We start from the raw sequence: 19,480 nt of genomic DNA on the forward strand, positions 1-19,480 counted from the left end.
TCAAATATCTCCCTTGAGCGCCAACGTTTGCCCACCCCCTGGTGGTTTGTTTCACAAGGACGCGTCGCACGGCGTTCACAAACAAGACAAGCATCAAGACATAAGACGGGTAGGGGCGCGTGGGGCGAAGTTCGAGAGCTGAGGAGGAAGAGGACGGAGAGACGGTTGCTTCGTCAGGTGTCAATGAAAACAAGCATCTTTTATACTCACTCACAAATCAAAATGTTGAAAAAAACAGCAACAGCCAGTTAGCCGCCTGTTAAAAAAAACAAGCAGATCGAACACTGTGGAAGGGGGGCAGAGGAGGAGGTGATCGATAAGGTCGGGGGGGTAATGTGATAACCACTCTACTACTATGCTGCCCAAGCTAGAAATAAACAGAAAAAAATTAAAGGTACCGGTACCCAATACTCGCTCCGGATTCTCTGACAAATGGCGCGGTGGAACAGTGGAGTAGGGAAAGCGGCAATGACGGCGACTTCGGGCGCCATGGCAACACGCAACGGCACAATGGCGGCAGTTGGCAGTTTCGAGCTGAGTGTTGGAAAAAAAAAAAAGCGATGGGAGAGAATGCGTGTGTGTTTGCCCCCGCGGCAACATCCTCTCCCTCTCTGTCGTTGGTCCCGGCGCCATCTTGGTGTGTGTGTGTGTGTGTGTGTGTGTGTTTTTAGTTAAAGAAGATGGCAGAAGAGTAAACATGGTCAGCTCGTCACCGTGGCAAGATGCACTTGTCTAAATGTAAACAACAATGGATACACACATTGCGGTCTAACGTGCATTTGTGATGTGCGAGCCAATCAGGTGACAGTGTGGAAGGAGGTGGCGGGGGAAGAGGGTTGGGATTTGATAACGGGAGGGGAGAAGAAGGAAGGTGAGACACAAGGGGAGGGAGGGTGAAAGGGTGGGGCGGACGGATGAGACATTTGTGATGTTTTGATAATTTAATAGTATGTCTCCTTTTCCACCCAACCTGAACACACCATAAGAAGGAAAAAAAAAAGAAAAGAGCAGAGTGTCAGCGCATTTTAGGATCAGTAGATTAACGTCGGGCAAATTATTTGATTAAATCTATTCATCGCCAAACCCGACGAGTGTGTGGGTGGGCGTGTGCTTACCTCCAGGGTTTCGACGCAGGATGAGCTTTCGGATCTCATCGTAAACAAAGATGAGGAAACTGTACGGGAAGGCGCAGAACCACCAGCTGGCCCTAAAAAGTTCATAGTTTTTGTTCGTCACAGTTTCATGCTTTAACCCGCATTGCATTGGCCACCAGAGGGCAGGATAATAGATAGTAAGTAGCAATGGGGGGTAATTTCAAATTAGCCAGTGGTGATTTAGAACAAGGAGTACAAACCTCCCATCTCGACTGTTTAGCGTAAAGCCTACGTAAATCAAAGAGTTGATTCCAGAAAGCTGGATGCTTCTCTTACTTAAGCGGGTACATCCGTAGCGCCACGTCCATGCCGGGGCAGTAGGACAGGAACGCGGCGAGGGCTGTTTCTTCAAACAGGCCGAAAATCAAAATCTTGTTCCTGTGGGAAAAGTAAAACCATCAGCGCACAAAAACAGGAGGTGATCAGTCTCTTGACAGAAGAAGTGGGACAGAGCTAGATGTTGGCTAAATGACAGTCACTCTAAACTACAAGCACGATAAGAAACGATTATTATTATTATTTTTTTTTTTTTTTTTAAAGCACGATAAGAAACGATTATTATTATTATTATGATTTTTTTTTTTTATTAAAGAATCAACCCTTCTCTCTCTGACAATCCGAGTATGATATTGTCAAATTTTGGTTCTGTTAAGTGGCTTCAGCTTGAGCAGGCGTACCTAATCAAATGGCCTGTGTATGAAAGTAAGCGCTTTGCTTCCACCTAGCGGCTGTTAATGGAAACTACAACTGGAAGAAACATGGGGGACAACTGAGTTGATTCCATTAAAGCTGTCCTGAATGCTGACTGCATATGTGACTAATGGTCATGGAAACGGACGGACCTCATGCCCTGCTGGAAGACAGAGTTGCGTCTGGTCTTGCAGATGATGACGTCGGCCCACTGCACCACCACGATGCTGACGAAGAAGGCCGTGTGGCACGTGAACTCCACGATCTTGCGCTGCTCGTATGTCTGTGAAATTTCAAATATCGCAATATTTGTAAAGCCGAAGCTGCACTGAGAAAACGCTGTAAGAATATATCGAAAATGTCAAAATACAGAATGGCAGTGTGGGGAGATTTTTTTTTTTTTAATGTGGAGGGTCGAATCAGCTGGGAATTTTGTCTAGGAGATGTGGAATTTTGAAAAATGTTGGAATTTGGAGAATGTGAAAAATGGCTCTGTAAAAGTTCTGAATGAGTTGAATGGTTTGAACTTGGAATGGCTTGAATTGATTGAGAAACGTGGAAGGAGGATGTGACTAGGTAAATTGTCTACATTGATTTAGGAACATTTCAGGGGAGACACGGAATAATGAAAAAAATAGAAATGTTGCAAATGTGAAAAAGACTTCCGAAGATCCCATGAATGAGCTGGATAGTTGAAAAATGTGGAAGGAGGATGTCAGCTTTCACACGATAATAATATTCCGATCTTCAGTGGCTTGTACCCATTGTTGGCCGTAGCTGTCCTCCAGGTCGTTGTTGGAGCGGTCGTCCCAGTTGAGGCGAATTCCCATCAGCACAGAGGGCCGGAAGCCGTTTTCTGCCATGATGACGAAGTAGGCGAAGAAGCCGCCGAGAGCTTGGATCATACCTGAAGACAAGCCGGCAAATCAAGTGGCGCGGTGACCAAACTCCAGGCGCCAGTTATTAAAACCAGCTCCCCCTACCGATCTGTCCGTAGGCGATGCTGATGAGCCTCTCGTTGACCAGTTTGTCCCTCATCGGGTTCCTGGGCTGGCGCTTCATGATGTCGCTTTCCGCTGCCTCATACGCCAGGGAGATGGCTGGCACCTGAGTACGGAAAGGTGCAAAAAAATGAGTGATGCCTCATAAGCCACACCCTATGTCTCTGAAACACAAATTTAGTGGCAAGTGTCTCACCATGTCCGTGCCCAGGTCGATGCAGAGGATGGTGATGGTACCCAGAGGAAGCGGGATGTTGACCAGGATGAAGAAGAGGAAGGGGGTGATCTCAGGGATGTTGCTCGTGAGCGTGTAGGCGATGGACTTTTTCAGGTTGTCAAAGATCAGGCGGCCTTGCGAGGACAAAACGTTCAAGTCAGGTCACATCCCGTCTCGCCTCCTTTGCCACATTCCGCTAACCTTCCTCCACGCCCGTGACGATGGACGCAAAGTTATCATCCAGCAGGATCATGTCGGCAGCTTGTTTGGATACGTCCGAGCCAGAGATTCCCATGGCGACGCCGATGTCGGCCTTCTTGAGGGCGGGAGAGTCGTTGACGCCATCACCCGTCACGGCCACGATGGCACCCTGGCAGTGGGGAAATATTGTCGTAAGAGTCCTGTGACATTTTTTGCATTCATTTAGCCATTTTTGCCCTAATTGTTTTTTTCATTCATCATTTATCTAACTAAATTATATGTAACATAATGGTTCATTCAGCTATTCTAAGTAATAAAATCAAGAAAATTACACAATGCACAGCGTACCTGTCTCTGGCAGCCCTCTACGATGATGAGTTTCTGCTGAGGTGAGGTTCGAGCAAAGACGATCTCTGTGTGGTTCCTTAAAATGTCATCCATTTGGTCTTGGTCGAGGTCCTTCAGGTCTGTTCCGTGGATCACGCAGGCTTTTGCGTCCCTACAGCGGCACATCAGGAATATTAAACGTAACGGTGCGAGCGCATGGGGCCATACATGGAGGGTGGCTCTCTCACCTGGGGTTCACCTGACTCACGGGGATGTTGAGTCGTGCAGCGATGTCTTCTACCGTCTCGTTGCCCTCGGAGATGATGCCCACGCCCTTGGCGATGGCCTTGGCTGTGATTGGATGATCACCTGTCACCATGATGACCTGAAGGAGAACAAACTATTGACGCAAACTGAGGAGGTGCAAGAGCAAAGACGAACACGGTGCCCCACCTTAATGCCAGCGGAGCGACACTTGCCCACAGCATCTGGGACGGCGGCGCGGGGTGGGTCAATCATAGACATGAGGCCCACGAAGCAAAGGTTGTCCGTCTGGAAGTTGACATCGTCCGTGTCAAAGGCAAAACCTTTTGGGTAGGACTCCTCTGGGAGGAAGAGGTGGCAGAAGCCTGGCAGGATCAAAGAAGATGACTTGAGATGTTGTGGGCCTGACATATTTGAGGGGAGTCACAAGAAGGAATCATGCCATGTATCAACCTAATTCCTTTCAATTATGCATTTCTATGCGTCCGGGCATTTCAGCTCACTGTGACAATTTTATGGTGCTAGCATCTACCACGCCAATCTTTACCCAGCACTCTCTCCCCCAGGCCTCCCAGTTCCAAGTAAGCGTTCTGGAAGGCCTCCTTCATCTCATCGTCCATCGGCTGCTCGCGGCCCTGCAACATGATGGTGGAGCAGCGGTCGAGGATCCTCTCTGGGGCTCCCTTCATCACTAGAAGGTAGCGTTTGTCCGACTCGTCATCGCTCTCATGAATGGAAAGCTGGCAACGAAGAAAGTACAAAGTACCATCAGAATGTGCACCTAACACTGTGGCCAATATGGGTCCTAACGGGTTGCACAAACCTGATATTTGTTGGTGGAATTAAAGGGTATCTCAGCAACTTTCTTGTTCTTGTCCCTCATGGTTTTGACAGTGCCGCAAGACAGCTCGATGCACTTGAGCAACGCCGACTCGGAGGCGTCGCCGGCCACTTCGCGCTTGAGGATGGGCAACGACTCCTGGCCGGCCTTGAACACGGCGCGGTTGCACAGCGCGGCGATGCGGGCCAGGGACACCCAAGTCGTGGAGCTCTTGTCGAAGGAGGAGCCTGAGGAGACGGATGAGAACGTGACTCACGTGTTTTGTTGTTTGTAAAAAGACATTCGGCAGATTTCAAGCAGTCATGGACAATCCACAGCATTTACTCAGCAGCAGGCAGAAGAGAAGTTTCTATCTATCTACCTATCTATCTATCTACCTATCCATGCATCGCTTTGTGGCTCTTCCACAGCCCCCTTTCCTTTCTTTATTATGGTGCACCTGTAGATTGAGATGTGGTGGGACCATGTTGCCTGCGAAGCCCGCCCTCTGCAGGCGGATTGTAAAGTTTAACCCAACATTCCCATTTCCACTCCACATGAGCTCGTCTTTGTGTTGTATGCTTGTTTGGTAAGGTTTTTTTTTTCCAAATTGATTTTTACAGGAACTCAGTCTGAGGTTGATGGGGTTCGGGGGTGGGGGTCCCCCCCCCCCCCTGTAAACGACTATAAAAACGCGACCCGGCAAACTCGTTGCACACGGTACAATGACAATAAAAGCTATTCTGATTCTGAGTCTATTTCCTTTACCTGACTGGTCCTCGGTAGTGTCGGCCTCATGGATCTGATTGTCAAACCACATGTGGGCCACGGTCATCCTGTTCTGGGTAAGGGTGCCCGTCTTGTCCGAGCAGATCGTGGAGGTGGAACCCAGCGTTTCCACCGCCTCCAGGTTCTTCACCAGGCAGTTTTTGCGGGCCATTCGCTTTGCGGTTAGAGTGAGACACACCTACCGGGCCGACAGCACAAAATCAATGTTGGCCTCTTTGGGAAACTATTAGTGAACAGATGACACACCTCCAGGCAGCTGGGAAACCAAGCTTAGCAACCTTGGAACCATACTATACCAGAACACGAAAGACCCCGTTCCCAAAGGTCACCCAATAAAACTAGAAATGTCCATTGTACGCCCACCCCAAAGCAAAAGGCACTTAAGCCAAAGCATCCTTCACAAGCCAGGCAGTGAGTAAAGCGGTCAAACAGAGCAGAGTTAAGTTATCACGATGCACAACTACGGCGGGTCGCAGGGGTCAAACACAACTAATGAATGAACAGTTGTGAGCCAAATTACATGAACTGAGATGGTGTCACTGCAGACAGACAGCGGACGTGACTGTCCTGAAAAAGAGACACACAAAGGTATACAGCGACACTAATATATACAAAGCACAACAGACAAATCAAAAACACACAGCACTGAAACATCAAAGCACAGAGAGAAGGGAAGCAGACACACAAAGCGAATCCAAACATACGGGGCGATTACAATATCCATTTAGGGTTTTCCATAAGTTGGGGTTGATTTGTCACAGTGATTTCTTTTAAAAATGCATTTTTTTGAAATGGCTTCCATAGTTCAAAGTGCATCTTTGGTGTTGTGCACTGCTTGCTAAGAAACAGACAAGATGAGTGTTGAAAGTGTTTCGTTTCTTTCTATTGTTTTTTTAACTTTTACTTCTGTTTTTGATTGTGTCATGTTTTATTTTCAGTTTTGGTTGTTTCTAAAAATGCAGAATTGGAGTTGATATAAATTTCACATTAATTTATTCAGGATCATGGTTATATAAGTACATATTGAACGAAATAGGAAGCACATATTTTCACATTCGCTGTTGAGAATTTTTTTTTAAATTTCTATTATTTCTGTTGATGCACAGTAACTACGGGAAAAAAAATATTTGAATTCTATTATTTCTATGAATGCAAGTTAATTCTGGTATTTATGTAAAAGAAGTCGTTTCAAAGTGAATAAAATAAGTAATAAAGCCAATGCCAGAACGGGGAAAAGCAAAACTTGTTTTGAATTATGTCATTCCCATTTGCATTTTATAGAGGCGAAGTGAAAAAAAAATAAAAAACTTTCTACGCTTGCTGTATCAGTGGTATGGCACTCACAGTGACGGTGGCCAGCAGGCCTTCGGGCACGTTGGCTACGATGATGCCGATGAGGAAGATGACGGCCTCCAGCCAGGAGTACCCCAGCACCAGCGACAGGATGAAGAAAGTCACGCCGAGAAAGACGGCCACGCCAGTGATGATGTGGATGAAGTGCTCGATCTCCTTGGCGATGGGCGTCTGTGGAATGGATTTCAGACGAGGAAGATGAGATCATGCTATCATGACACGGTGTGAGCGTAGTGACTCGCTCACCTTGCCGGTTTCCAGGCCCGAGGTGAGGGTGGCAATGCGGCCCATCACGGTGCGATCGCCCGTGCACACCACGATACCGCGAGCTGTGCCTGGACAAAGGATGGAAGGAGAGGATAGTTTTTCAGGAATTGTAATGCAAAGATGCTACCACATGAGGACGCCAAAGACTAATCTTAATTTAGAACCTTTTACAGCGGATTATTTCACCCATTCTTTTTTGTACCGAGAGAGAGCTAGTGTGCCATACTTAGAGAGTCACTGCCCTATTATGTCATAAAACAGGGTGGGCAAATGTTTGTGCTCATGGTCGCCATTTTTGGGCCAAGTGATTTGTAGATGAGGTTAAAAAAAAAAGGCTGTACGTAAAAAATGTTAATACTTTATCATTATAACAAAATCATATGTTCTCAGTTATTTTACTTTTTTCATTTTCATTATAATTTACCAAATATTTAATAAAGCATTTAATGAATTTATTTTATCTTAAAAAACATTTCATTGTTCATAATAAATTCACGAATTGCACTGGCAAATCAAAGTTTATGTAATTTTTAAAATCAAATATGCAAATAAACTTTGACAGATTTTTGGTGCTGATTCTGAACATGTCCTTATTTTTTTTCACATCAGCTTTTCATACTAATAAAAAGAATATGGAATATAGTCATATATTTAGTAATATTTATGAATTAAGGGCATTTTCTTTCTGAAACCTCAGAGCTATAAATTACAATCTAAAATCTGGTGGTCTTACCCTCCACACAGTTTGTGGAGAAGAAGGCGATGTTCCGGGTCTCCAGAGGATTTTCATGAGTGCAGTCTGGCGACCTGGTCTGAGGTTCCGACTCGCCGGTCAGGGAGGAGTTGTCCACCTGCCGCAAACGAAAGGCCAAGGTGAGTATTTAGCTTGAAGCCACGAATGGGGCGGTCCGCTGTTCGACAGCGCACCTTGCAGCCGTGCGATGAGATGATGCGGAGGTCGGCGGGGATCCGGTCTCCCCCCTTCACCTCCACCAGGTCTCCGGCCACCACCTGCTCGGCATTGATCTGCATCTTTTCCCCTTCGCGGATCACCAGGGCTTGCTGGGAACACACAGGCGAGCGGGACAATTACTTTCTCCACCTTTTCAAGCCACCCGCTGACATGCGCCGAGTCATGTCGTACCTGGGGGACCATGTTCTTGAAGGACTCCATGATCTTGGAGCTCTTGGCTTCTTGAAAGTAGGAGAAGCAGCCAGTGATAATGACCACAGCTGACAACACGATACCGAGGTACAACTGGAACACGGAAGGAGGGCCTCGGTTAAACAGAGGTACAAATCTCTTGGTTAAAGATCAAGTTAACCTCTTTGGCTACTTGGGATCAGAAGGAAATTGGTATTTTAGGGAAGGCCTGACCGATATGTTTTGGACTACTTGTAGTTGTTTTACTTGACAGCGAGAAACATTTTTGGCAATTATTTTGGGGGGAAATTTTTTGAATGTCATCTTTGTCTTACTTTGCAATGAGTTAATGTTTAAAAAACAATCAGCAGATTTTTTTTTTTTTTTGCCAAATTAGTGATCATTTTAAAATCACGAATATCGACCTGTTAAATCGGCCGTCTGACTAATCGGTCTGGCCCAAATTTTGGGTCGTACCCTGGACACAATATAAGCCATGATCTATTTGCGCCCTAATGTTGATTCCACTGCTTCTCAGCATGTGTCATCGTAGTTCAGCCTGAGTCCATCCAGGATGACCTTTGAACTCTCCCTGCTAAGAAGGCCGTGACAAATAGCAGGGGTAAAACACTCCCCCCGTGGCAGTGCATGAACCCGGCCGGTGCCATTTTGTAAACAAAGCGCTGCTTCTGACATGATCTTCCTCATGGGGAGCAACTGCCGCACATTACCAAGCCACATTATTTTGTGGTTTGAATATCCGGCACTCACATTATCCCCGGCAGGCTCGTCCTCCGTGGCGGCCTGGATGGCGTAGGCCAGGAAGCAGAGGATGGCGCCGATCCACAACAGGACGGAGAAGCCGCCAAACAGCTGACGACAGAACTTGACCCACTCCGGGGTAGTGGGTGGCGGGGTCAGGGCATTGAGGCCGTCTCTGGCCAAGTACTCAGCAGCCCTTGCGTTGGTCAGACCCTGGACCGGGCACCAAAAATAACAATGTTGAACATTAGGGCATGCAAATTTTTTCTGGAGAAAACCCCTCAATCCCAACCGTTTTACTGGATTTTGAAGCTGAGCAAAATGAGACGCTCAGCTGATTCAAAAAAAAAAGGTTGTTTCTATCTTTTTCTGTTTTTTTAGCAATCAGCATTAGAAAATTGCTACATTTTTATCAGAGGTCCATTTTGTTTAAGTTCAACTCCATCTACCTCGTCATCGTGGAAGATTTTCTTCCCCCAAAGCAATCCTAATTGTTTTGATTTTGATCTACTTCTACTTGTTCTGCAGCATGATCTTGGCTGATCCCTTACATTCGCTGCCACCTTCTGGACAGATTTTAAAGGATTTACAGTGCAGACAAGCATGATCCTTAGTCAGAGGCTGCATCAGACCCTTCTGCAAAAAAAATAAATAAAAACTAAAAAAAATTTTTAAAAATAAAGGAAACATGGTGGCCTTCCTAGACGTATTTATAGATCTTGAGGAATAAAAGAGTTAAATCTAGGTGTCAAAGGCAAGGCCTGGGGGCCGGATCTGGCCCGCCACATCATTTTATGTGGTCCGCGAAAGAAAATCAAGCATGTCAACTTCCATGATGCTTGCTCAAGTGTGAACCAAAATTTCAAATTGTCATATGTAATCCATAATTACATATGATATTGCAAGCATTTTCTCATTACCAAACCCCCTATTACATTAATGTCAACAATGTTGAAACAAGTCATTATTCTTGACTTCTGATTTTCAAACCAGTTATCCATCAATTTGTTGTGCACTGCTTACGTAATATATGGAGGTGATTAAACATTTATATGGTTTCACAAAATTCACTGTCATAACGGCCCACCAAGGGAAACCGTAACAACAATGTGGCCTGCGACAAAAATGAGTTTGGCACCCCTGGTTTGATGTATCGTGATGCTGACTTACCTGAACGATGTCAGTGGTGTATTTTCTGCAAACTTCCTCCACGGACATTTTGTGCTCCGTCTACAAAGTTGAAGCGGAAAGGATCGGTCAGCTTTACCCACGTTATCCTAGACCATGAAGGATCATATCTTTGTTCATCTATCTATGACCGTGACGCATACTGACAGGCAGAACAATTAAAAACTCATTCACTCCCAAAGACGTTTAAAAACGTCTTTTCAGACTTGGTCCAGAATTGGCTGGTACTGAATGAGTTAAAAGCTCTTCCACTAAATGGCAGAAAGTACAATTGTTTTTGTGTACTACGATGAGGATCTCTTGTGTATTAGTGAACGTTAGGAGATTCACTTCGCCAGAATGCTCACATTCTAGAGATACTGACGCAAGACTTACAATTGGGACTTCCTTCTTAAGGTCATCCATTCCCTTGCCTCCTTTCTTCTTGGGCGACTCCTTCTCATCCTTGTCCTGCGTGGTGGCCACGCGGTAGCTGTCTGACCTTCCATACTGTCAAGCAGACCAAGAAAAGCTTCATTAAAGACAGCAGAAAAAAAGAATTATAACAGAAAGATAACACAATCTCAGCCTAATTCAAAAAGACAAGCCGTCACACCAACCTCAATATTCTACACATGCATTGTTGTATACGTTAAGAGACCACAAAAATTATTTTAATCATTACATCATTTAAAAAAAAATTAATGGGCCAATTAACTGGTTATCCAAATTTTATTCTGCCGAAAAAATGCCTATTTGTCAGGTCCTATTAAAAATAATAAAAAAAACAAAATCACATGTACTCATGCATTTGGAACCTTTACTTAATACTTTGGTGGCAATTACAGTCCTTTGGTCACTTTTTCATGTTGTTTCACGTTGTCATTATGGGATGGTTATTTTTCGTTTATTCAACACAGGTCTGTCTTGTTCATTATAGGGTTCAAAACATTGTTTATATGGCAACTTTTTAAGATGGCTACCAAATGGAACCTTCAATTAAGAGTCTGGAATTGTTTGTGGGTGCCATCTGTCGTGCAACAGATTACAGCTGTTTACTACACTGGTCAGATTAACCCAGTGAACAACAATAATCCAAGTCAGTCCAAGTGCTCCCATTCATTTTATTCCCAGTGTCCGTTCTTCACTGTTCCTGCCGAGCCATGATAATGCACAGAAGGGTTGTAGTCGAGCACGACTGTGAATCAATTTGCATTTTAATCAGAAATTTCTATCACATGAGTCCGGACTAATTAATCACAAATGAGCGTAATAAGATCTTTTAGGCCAAGCAAAGGAGCCAAGAGAACACGTTTCGAGCTTTTATCTGTGACAGTGACAATTTAGTGGAAACCAGACTCATCAATAGTGCAGATGCAATAAATCATTTGCATAAATCTAATACTGTAAAAGCCATCAGTGATGTTTTCATGCAACGTAGTACTTTTTTCAGACCGATACCATTCTTTGGGTACTCACCCACACAGAGTACCGATACCTCTACTAGTAGGTTTGATATTCATAAAATGTCATTTAGTATGAGGACCTAAATACTTAAGAACAAAGATCTCCCTTGATTTGCCAATGTGTCAAACCGCCGCAGTATTGAGCCAACTATCACTGAGGAAGATTTACTCAATGTCAGACCTTTTTTCCTTAAGTATCGGAGGCTGGTATATGCAGCCTCAATGACGACTCGATACCTTAAAAAAAAGACCCGTATAAGGCCCGATACCGATCCATATTACAGACTAAACAAACATAATTTGGTCCGCCGGTCTTTAAGTTTCAAGACTAGCTTAGCCTCCTGATCTTTGGACGAGCAACAGCCGATCACGTGACGGAAAACGATGTGATCTGTGAGTAACAGTCGGTCATACAAGACAATGACGTTCATCATATACAATTCAGACATGTCAATATCTGACGAAATCATCCAGTGGAGATTGCCGAGCAGTGGGTGCTTGGTTCTGATTGGAGGATTGTCCATGTCCCTGTCTCCCCCCCCCCCACACACACACACAGACAAATCACGGATTACACACAGCTCAGTGGAGCAGTCGACCTAGAAACTGCTCTCTGTATGAGGGAGGGGGGGCTGGGGGGGGGGTCCTACATAATCCATGTCTTCATACCCGCCCCCCCCCCCCCCCCCCCCCCCCTTCAATAAGTGATGTTGTGTCATGCACGGCACATGTAAGGGGATATGACGGACGGAAGTGTGAGGGGGTGGGGTGGGGTTTGTTGTTGTTGTGAAATTCGGTTCGCTTACATTGGCCCGCGTCATGTTTTATGCAAACGCACAAGTGACTCGAGCGGTTATCCGATGAGCCACTTCTACCGTGTGGAAATAGTTAGCTGAATGGTGGCAGCAACTAAACTTTGGAATTTAATATTGGAAAGTCGATACAGCAAGTGTACCCAATTTAATGGCCAAACTCACCGCTGAATATACATCATCATCATACTTTACGGTACCTCATTTCTTTCTTTGACATTCAAATGCCCAGTGAAGCGTTTTGCATCCTGACAGGCAGGAGCAGTCGATACCGTGATGAACTGCGGAGCGTGCATATTCCGAGCGGGCGCCCCGACATGTTAACCCTTCAACCAGCCGTCTTGGTGACCTCTCCAACTTGATGTCTCCATCGACCTCTCCCGCTCTACCGATGCATGCTTTGGATAATATGTGGTAACAGGCTCACAAATGTAGGAATGAATGCAATGAAATCCAATTTACTGTCAGTGCGCGGGAACGAGTGCAGAGCAGTGAACTTCACTTCACAGTTCCAACTCATCCAAGAGATTTAAAGAACAATAACCAACAGAGAGAGACAGAACAGAGAAGCCTGAATGGGACGTCAAACGGCGCTCAGATTTTCTTAGATGAAAAAGAAAAACATCAGGAAGGGGGAGTTGGGGTAAAAAAAAACAAAAAACAAGTCCCAAATTTTGCTCCTCTAAGGGAGGGGGACACAGCATGAGATTGGAAAAAAAAAACCTCGATGACAGCCACGTGAGTAGGAGACAAATACGCCGACTCAAATACTTGCGCATGTGGGAGGGGGAGATGGTCTCGGGCGGGGCAGACGTAATTGCCTTCAAAACTACCAAATAGCTTCATTTCCAACATCCTGTATATTTTCATGTGGGATTTTCTGCACTGACACATTCCACTCACGATATCCATGCTATTCATTAACTTATTTATGAGGCACTCAATGAAATATCTTTCCAGTGGTTGCCTTGTCACAATTGTTTTGAATTTCTACTTCTTAGTTTACTGTATGACACAGAGCAAGTGTGGTGGGATTTTTTTTTTCCATTATTTCACCCACCCCCAACATCCCGACTCACAGCCGCAGATGAAACTCTGCGATGATCAGTGGCCATGCGCGTCGCCAGAAAATGGCAGTTGCTGGTGATTGACAGCTAACAGCGGGTGTGAGGTTTCCTAGCAACATCCCAACCACGGGGGAATTTTAAATAGTTTGAGGAGGATGACGAAGAGGAGGACAGGTGGTCCTGGATTTTTTTTTTTTTTTTTAATGATGTACCTTGTGCAAGTGTATTATGTAACACAAATCTATGGAAACACCGCTACGGCCTGACGTCACGGCACACTGGTGGTGTGACTGAGCTCACAGTGCAGCGTTTTCATCGATTAAAAACTCACACACTCGTACTCAGATGGAAACTAGATATAGATGAAATATTGACAAATTACGCAACATCCACACTGCCAAAAAAAAAAAAAAAAAGAATAAAAAGCATCTTCTGGACACTCGAGGTCTCATAGCACAAGAGAATTTAAGTCCCTAAATTTAGAAGCTTATCATTAGACTGATAAAAGCTGCCTTTTATGTTGATATCAAAATGATTTCAGAAAATGATTTAGGAAATTATTATTATTACTCTTATTAATTTAGGCTAACGTTATGATTATGAGTGGGTTTGCATTGATGCTAAAAATTGCTCCGAAAAGCTAATTCAGGTCTCCAAATGAGTGCAAGCGCAGACCTCCGGCAGGGCTTAAAAGATACCAATGAATGATCGTAGCAACTGCAGAATCTGGATCAAATATGGATCCAAGGTTTAAAGCTTTTAAACCTTGCTTACGCAATGACGGTTGACACATTTTAAATATCCACTTAGCTCTTAATTTATTAGCAGATATCAAAGTTATTATTATTAGTTTTTTTTTTTGTTTTTTGTTTTTTTTACGAACTGAGTGAGTTACACTTGCTGTCCATCCGTGTTGTGAAGTGCTGCTTAACTGACATTGAAGATACTTTCATGCCTCGAAGTATTTGACGGCACCCCTTGTCTGTCTCCAGCAGCCATTTTCTTTTCTTTGATGTTTTTGTTTTGGCACACTGCATCATGGGATATGTTGCTTCTCTAGCGACTCTTGGCTTTACTTTAACAAGATGCATTGTGGGATACATTGGAAACCGTATGTTTACTCACTACTTCCAGCAGTACTGCAAAATGGCAAACTCAAGATATTGCTTTGGCAAGTGAAAGTGTTTAGTAAAAGTTAACCACTCTATCTGATGTAGATAAAAACTGTCCATCATGTTAATTTATGGCTCATTTGCCTTTATTTTTCCATAAGCCGTCCATCCATTTTCTAAATCACCGCGTTTTGGAGCCTATCCCAGCTGTCTTTGGGCTGTTTGGCGGGGTACACCCTGAACTGGGTTGCCAGCCAATCGCAGGGTACACATGGATGAACAGGCATGTTTTTTGGAATGTGGGAGGAAACTGGAGAACCCATAGAAAACCCACGCAGGCACGGGGAGAACATGCTAACTCCATACAGAAAGGCCGTTGCTGGAATCGAACCCCCGCGCCTCTGCACTGTGAGGCCAATGTGCTAACCATTCCCCCACCGTGCCGCTGAGCAAAACATTTAAGTATAAAAAAGTCTGATATTATTAATTATAATCCAGATGATATGATGATTTTGTTTGTTACAAAAATATACGGCAAGAGGAGCGCGAAAAAAATATTTGCGTTCTAAACAGCAATCGCAATATTGAAGAAAAAAAAAATCACAATTTGATTGTTTTTCACAATCGTTCGGGATGATTCCCAATAGCTCATCTGCATTACTTGAGGCATCCTCCCACGTTTTCCCACAACCCTCCTTAAAGTGACATGGCAGTCATTCGCCGTCCTCTATCTTCCAACCGGGAATGCCAATCTCAATTTGACTTTCGCCGGGCCTCACCATCAGTGAATTCCCGATTGATTGACCTCAGATGCCTCGTCAATCCGCCCCGCCTCCCGTTTTGTACGCCCCTCCACCCGCGCCTCCTCCTCCAGAGTGAATACACTGCTCTTTTAAGTTAGCCTCGGGCAAACTCTCGGTCGAGCTCTCGGACAAAGCGTGACAGAGTGGCACAACTTCTCCATTCTAGCCTGAATGCTCTCTCATTCCACGATTCCATCTTGCCTCCTCCCACCCACTCGAATTCAGCATGGAAGGAAAGGCCCCTGCAAAACACACTTCATTAGAAGGACTGGATTGCAAAGGACGCTCACTACACTGTGTGCTAGTGTGGGGCGAACAGCGCTGGAGTCTATTATGACTGTACATGACGAATCAAACCAGATGCCGTCCTGATTTTTTTTTTTTTTTTTTTTATGAAAGAAAACAAAAGGAAGGTGGAGGGGGCCGAGGATGGAAGCAACACCCAAACGGTGATCCTGTCGGACAGGGGCACGGTGTGGGTCTGGTAAAAAGTCAGATGAGAATAAAAGACTGAACAACAAAAACTCAAATAACTTGCACATGGGTGAAACATGTTCATGTACCATCTCTTTACAATTAAAACAAATAAAGTTCAATTATTAGATTCGTTCTTAGTGGCTTTCAAAATATGTATTCATTTGTCTTCTTCACAACCACATTCTAGATCGCTGGTGGGGTTATGTGAAAGGTATCGGAACAAAGTCAACGATCTGAAGCAGCAGTGATGCCATCGCCGACAGTGATGGCGGCTACAGAGAACATGGCAAGAAATCAAGGACCGTTTTTGATATGCCTTATGGATTTACTTTCGTTCATTTATCTTTTGTGATTTGATGTCCACCCTAATGAATTGGAAATGACATCGTAAATGTAACTTTTAGGGCACCCATTTTATTTTCATGGGAGTCAAAACCCTCACCAAAATAAACATGTGTATCATTTAAAGAAAAATGCTGTCAATGGGGGGGGGGGACAGACACACATTGCCGCAAGGATCCAATCTGTCTTCACACACTTAGACTAAATGGCGTCCCCCCCCCCCTTGTTTAATGGCGGTTGGCTTTTCAGACATGTTTCATTGTTTTGTTGCTTATAATCTCGACAGGGGGGCCTTTAAACGTATTAATAACCCAGTCCACAGACACAGCAAATGCGCCTTTGTATTTATGGGCATGAAACGTGATTAATACGTGCCCTTAAAGTAACGCGTTACTCCAGTACTCCGCAACTTGATGCTGTCGATTGACTCACAAATGTGACGCAAAGAGCGAGTCGTCGCCCAAGCACCCCAGACACAGAAATAGACGACATGTATCTTGATGATGGTGTTGTTATTGTTGTTGTTTAAAAAAAAAAAAAAAGTCTTACCCCCATTTTGGCTCTCCTCGGAGGTTCGGTTTGAGTGGGTGCACTTGTCCGTTTCAGAAAAGCTCGTCAGGTGGTCGAAAAAATGTCTCCCTTCACTTGTCGGCTACGGCCCTAAAGAGACAGAAATGTGTCATGAAGAAGTGTTAAAAATGTAAATTTCAGCAAAAGACTCCCAAAAAATCGTTGCTGTCTCCTTTCTTCCTCGCAAATGATGCCGCTGAAAAAGTAGAGCCACACAGATGTTGGGATGCCATGTTCTTCCGCGGGACTGCACGCCCCCCCCCCCCCCCCCCCCCCCCCCGCAGCCTCCGCGGAAGGAAATAGAGCCAAGCAACAGCTCGTTCCAAACGCATAAACAGGTCAGGAAAATCGTTTCAAACGAGTAAACCTGGAAAATTCTACTGAACAGTAGAAAATATCCTGTACAGCTGAGTACTCACACATTGTGCTGAAATAGTGCACCAAAAATACCTGTGTCAGCAGAATTGGCTCGTTAATCAAATATTTAACTAAAGTAAGGGTTCTATTACTCAAAGACAATTCACCACAATATGACTCAACTTTATTGATAGAGTATCCTTGTCATAGTGTGCAGAAGTTGTTCTACTAGCGTTTTGAATTATCTTGTTAGCCAACTACTACTACTATTAGCTACATGGAAGAATTTGTGTGAATCGTAGGGGGACAACCAAGGCGTACTATGTAGTAGAATAACTATTTGTTGAAATCTGCACTTGTTAACTAGTAAAACTTAATCACAATACTATTAGTACTAATAGCACACAGTTGTCAAGAAGAGCACGGTTTCTAGTTTTCAACTAGTGCGCCCTATTTGTTCTCCAACTTCACTGAATTATCTTACTGTTGAGGATAAAGAGTGTACTACTACATGGACATTTCAGTGCACTCGTAGGACACATACCTGTCCATTTCGGCTAATAGCTGCCCTTATAAATGATTACGATTCCATTCACAAAGCAACAAAAACCCGTACAGCGGTTTACCGCGCATGCGCACATCATGCTTTATCAATCCGACCTTACGCAGCGATAAAAAAAAATATACGATTGAGGATTTCTTTTGCTGGTTTGCCGTGACAATAGTAGCGATCGACCACGGCGTTGTCGTTGGCTACCAGCAGGTGAGACGATCTGGATTTGAGCCAAAATGGTCTTTGTGAGATCGGTTCACAATTTTATTTGATTTTTTTCCGTATAAAAGTTGTCCTGGACATCGAATGAACACTCGGACGGCCTGCCATTGTTATTTGCATTTCACAGAATCTGTTTTATAGTTTGTTGTAAAAACACATTGCTGCACAAGTGGGAACTGTAGACACTGCGGTGACAATGTAGATTGAAAGAAAACAGACAGTTAATCAGGTTTAAGCAGGTTGATATTCACCCTCATAATGACAGAAGATGCCATGCATAACAGTTAACTAATAAGGACATGCCAAGCTTTCATTTTGGCATCATTATTTTCCACCCGGTGTGGAGGATTAGACAATTATATGCATGCTTTTACAACACATGAACTACAAAGATGAAGAAGAGTCAAACGTGACTTATAAAACAGATGGGCAAATAAGTGTGAAATGGGATCAATCGCGAGCTCCATCATAATTGAAGCGTGGCCTGATTTCTCTTCTGGTGCCGCTTGCAGCTGCGTCATCCATCACTTGTGAACGGAGCAGAGGCCAGGTTAAGCACACAGCAGAAACATTTTCATTTTAATGACAAAATCATGCAAAACACTCATGTACTCTCACGATTGAGGAATCTGCAAAAAGGAATGGACTTGATAGACTTGATCTTATTTTGAGGGGGGTGTCTGATTACCATAGCAACAGTTGTCATCTTGCCTTGGTTTACTAATCCCATAAAAGAGAAAAAAATGCTAATGGTGTCATTTGCTTGTGATGTTGTGATGGAAAATACTAATAAACTGTAACTATGAAGAACGTTTCTTGTTTTTGTTTTTTTAGCAAAAATACATGAGATATTCTGTCAACTATAATGAAGAACTTTGTGATCCCCAATTTGTTTTCCAGTTGGCAGGACTAACAATTAAAAATAAAACACAAATCAAGAAACATAAAATAACCTTTCCCCGGAGCAGTAAACACTGGCTACATGAACAGTAAAGATTCACTTTGGTGCTTCTCATAAAATGAGCAAAATTACATGAGAATTGCCTCTGTCTTCTCACCAGGCTGGGAGGAGGGAGGAGAAGCAGCAGTATAACAGACCAAAATCCAAACATCAGGGAGTGAGGCAGACCAAGAGACCAATTGCATACTTGGTGTGAGAATGTCGAAATAAGATGAATGATGCTTTATTAGATGTGTGCCTTTCAGGAGCGTGGCCACATGAGCAACTGGAGTCGGGCTAGCTTTTTTAGTGACAGAAGAGCGCATGAATCGATCAGCATTTTTTACTTTTGGCTTCTTTTTATATTTGGTAATTGTAAAGCTGCATTAGTCTTGAGTAGTTTCTTTCTGGAGGCCAATGAGGCAGCCCGAATGCCTGTGTGTGTGTGTGTGTGTGTGTGTGTGTGTGTGTGTGTGTGTGTGTGTTTTTGCGGACAGAAAAGTTTGCCATTTGACTGTGATGCATGTTAATTTTCCATCACAGAGCTCAGACATGTCCCGCAGTAAGACAACTATGAACTAAAGTGGGGGGGGGGGGCACAGA

The 19,480-nt window shown here is 44.1% G+C and overlaps 1 protein-coding gene across 2 annotated transcripts; it reads right to left on the minus strand.

Annotated features, from left to right (window-relative positions):
• Positions 1–130: 130 nt before the first annotated feature.
• Positions 131–17,035, minus strand: LOC109518390 (sodium/potassium-transporting ATPase subunit alpha-3-like). 2 transcript variants are annotated; one of them, XM_019874203.1, is made up of 23 exons: positions 16,785–17,035; positions 10,553–10,666; positions 10,160–10,219; positions 8,999–9,202; positions 8,228–8,341; positions 8,011–8,145; positions 7,817–7,934; positions 7,063–7,151; positions 6,808–6,987; positions 5,443–5,641; positions 4,678–4,922; positions 4,402–4,594; positions 4,044–4,219; positions 3,839–3,975; positions 3,612–3,762; positions 3,264–3,432; positions 3,042–3,196; positions 2,828–2,951; positions 2,606–2,751; positions 1,997–2,127; positions 1,431–1,532; positions 1,116–1,207; positions 131–970 (listed from the first exon to the last, which is right to left on the minus strand). In XM_019874203.1, the coding sequence occupies exons 1-23, from the start codon at positions 16,788–16,790 to the stop codon at positions 942–944; spliced, it is 3,069 nt and encodes a 1,022-aa protein (XP_019729762.1). In that variant the 5' UTR covers positions 16,791–17,035; the 3' UTR covers positions 131–941. The 2 variants fall into 2 exon arrangements, with proteins under 2 accessions (XP_019729762.1, XP_019729760.1); XM_019874201.1 differs by lacking the exon at positions 16,785–17,035 and adding an exon at positions 14,438–14,521.
• Between the last annotated feature and the right edge of the window lie 2,445 nt (positions 17,036–19,480).

The sequence above is a fragment of the Hippocampus comes genome, unplaced genomic scaffold (genome assembly GCF_001891065.2).
Source record: "Hippocampus comes isolate QL1 unplaced genomic scaffold, H_comes_QL1_v1.1 scaffold166, whole genome shotgun sequence".
In the NCBI taxonomy this organism is placed as follows: Eukaryota; Metazoa; Chordata; class Actinopteri; order Syngnathiformes; family Syngnathidae; genus Hippocampus; species Hippocampus comes.

Coding starts and splice junctions, on each gene's coding strand:
- LOC109518390 (XM_019874201.1), bottom strand. CDS start 14,500: ATGGCTGCTGGAGACAGACAAGGGGTGCCGTCAAATACTTCGAGGCAT. Junction 10,220..10,552: donor TTAAGAAGGAAGTCCCAATT/GTAAGTCTTGCG, acceptor TCAACTTTGTAG/ACGGAGCACAAAATGTCCGT. Junction 6,988..7,062: donor CGGGCCTGGAAACCGGCAAG/GTGAGCGAGTCA, acceptor TCCATTCCACAG/ACGCCCATCGCCAAGGAGAT.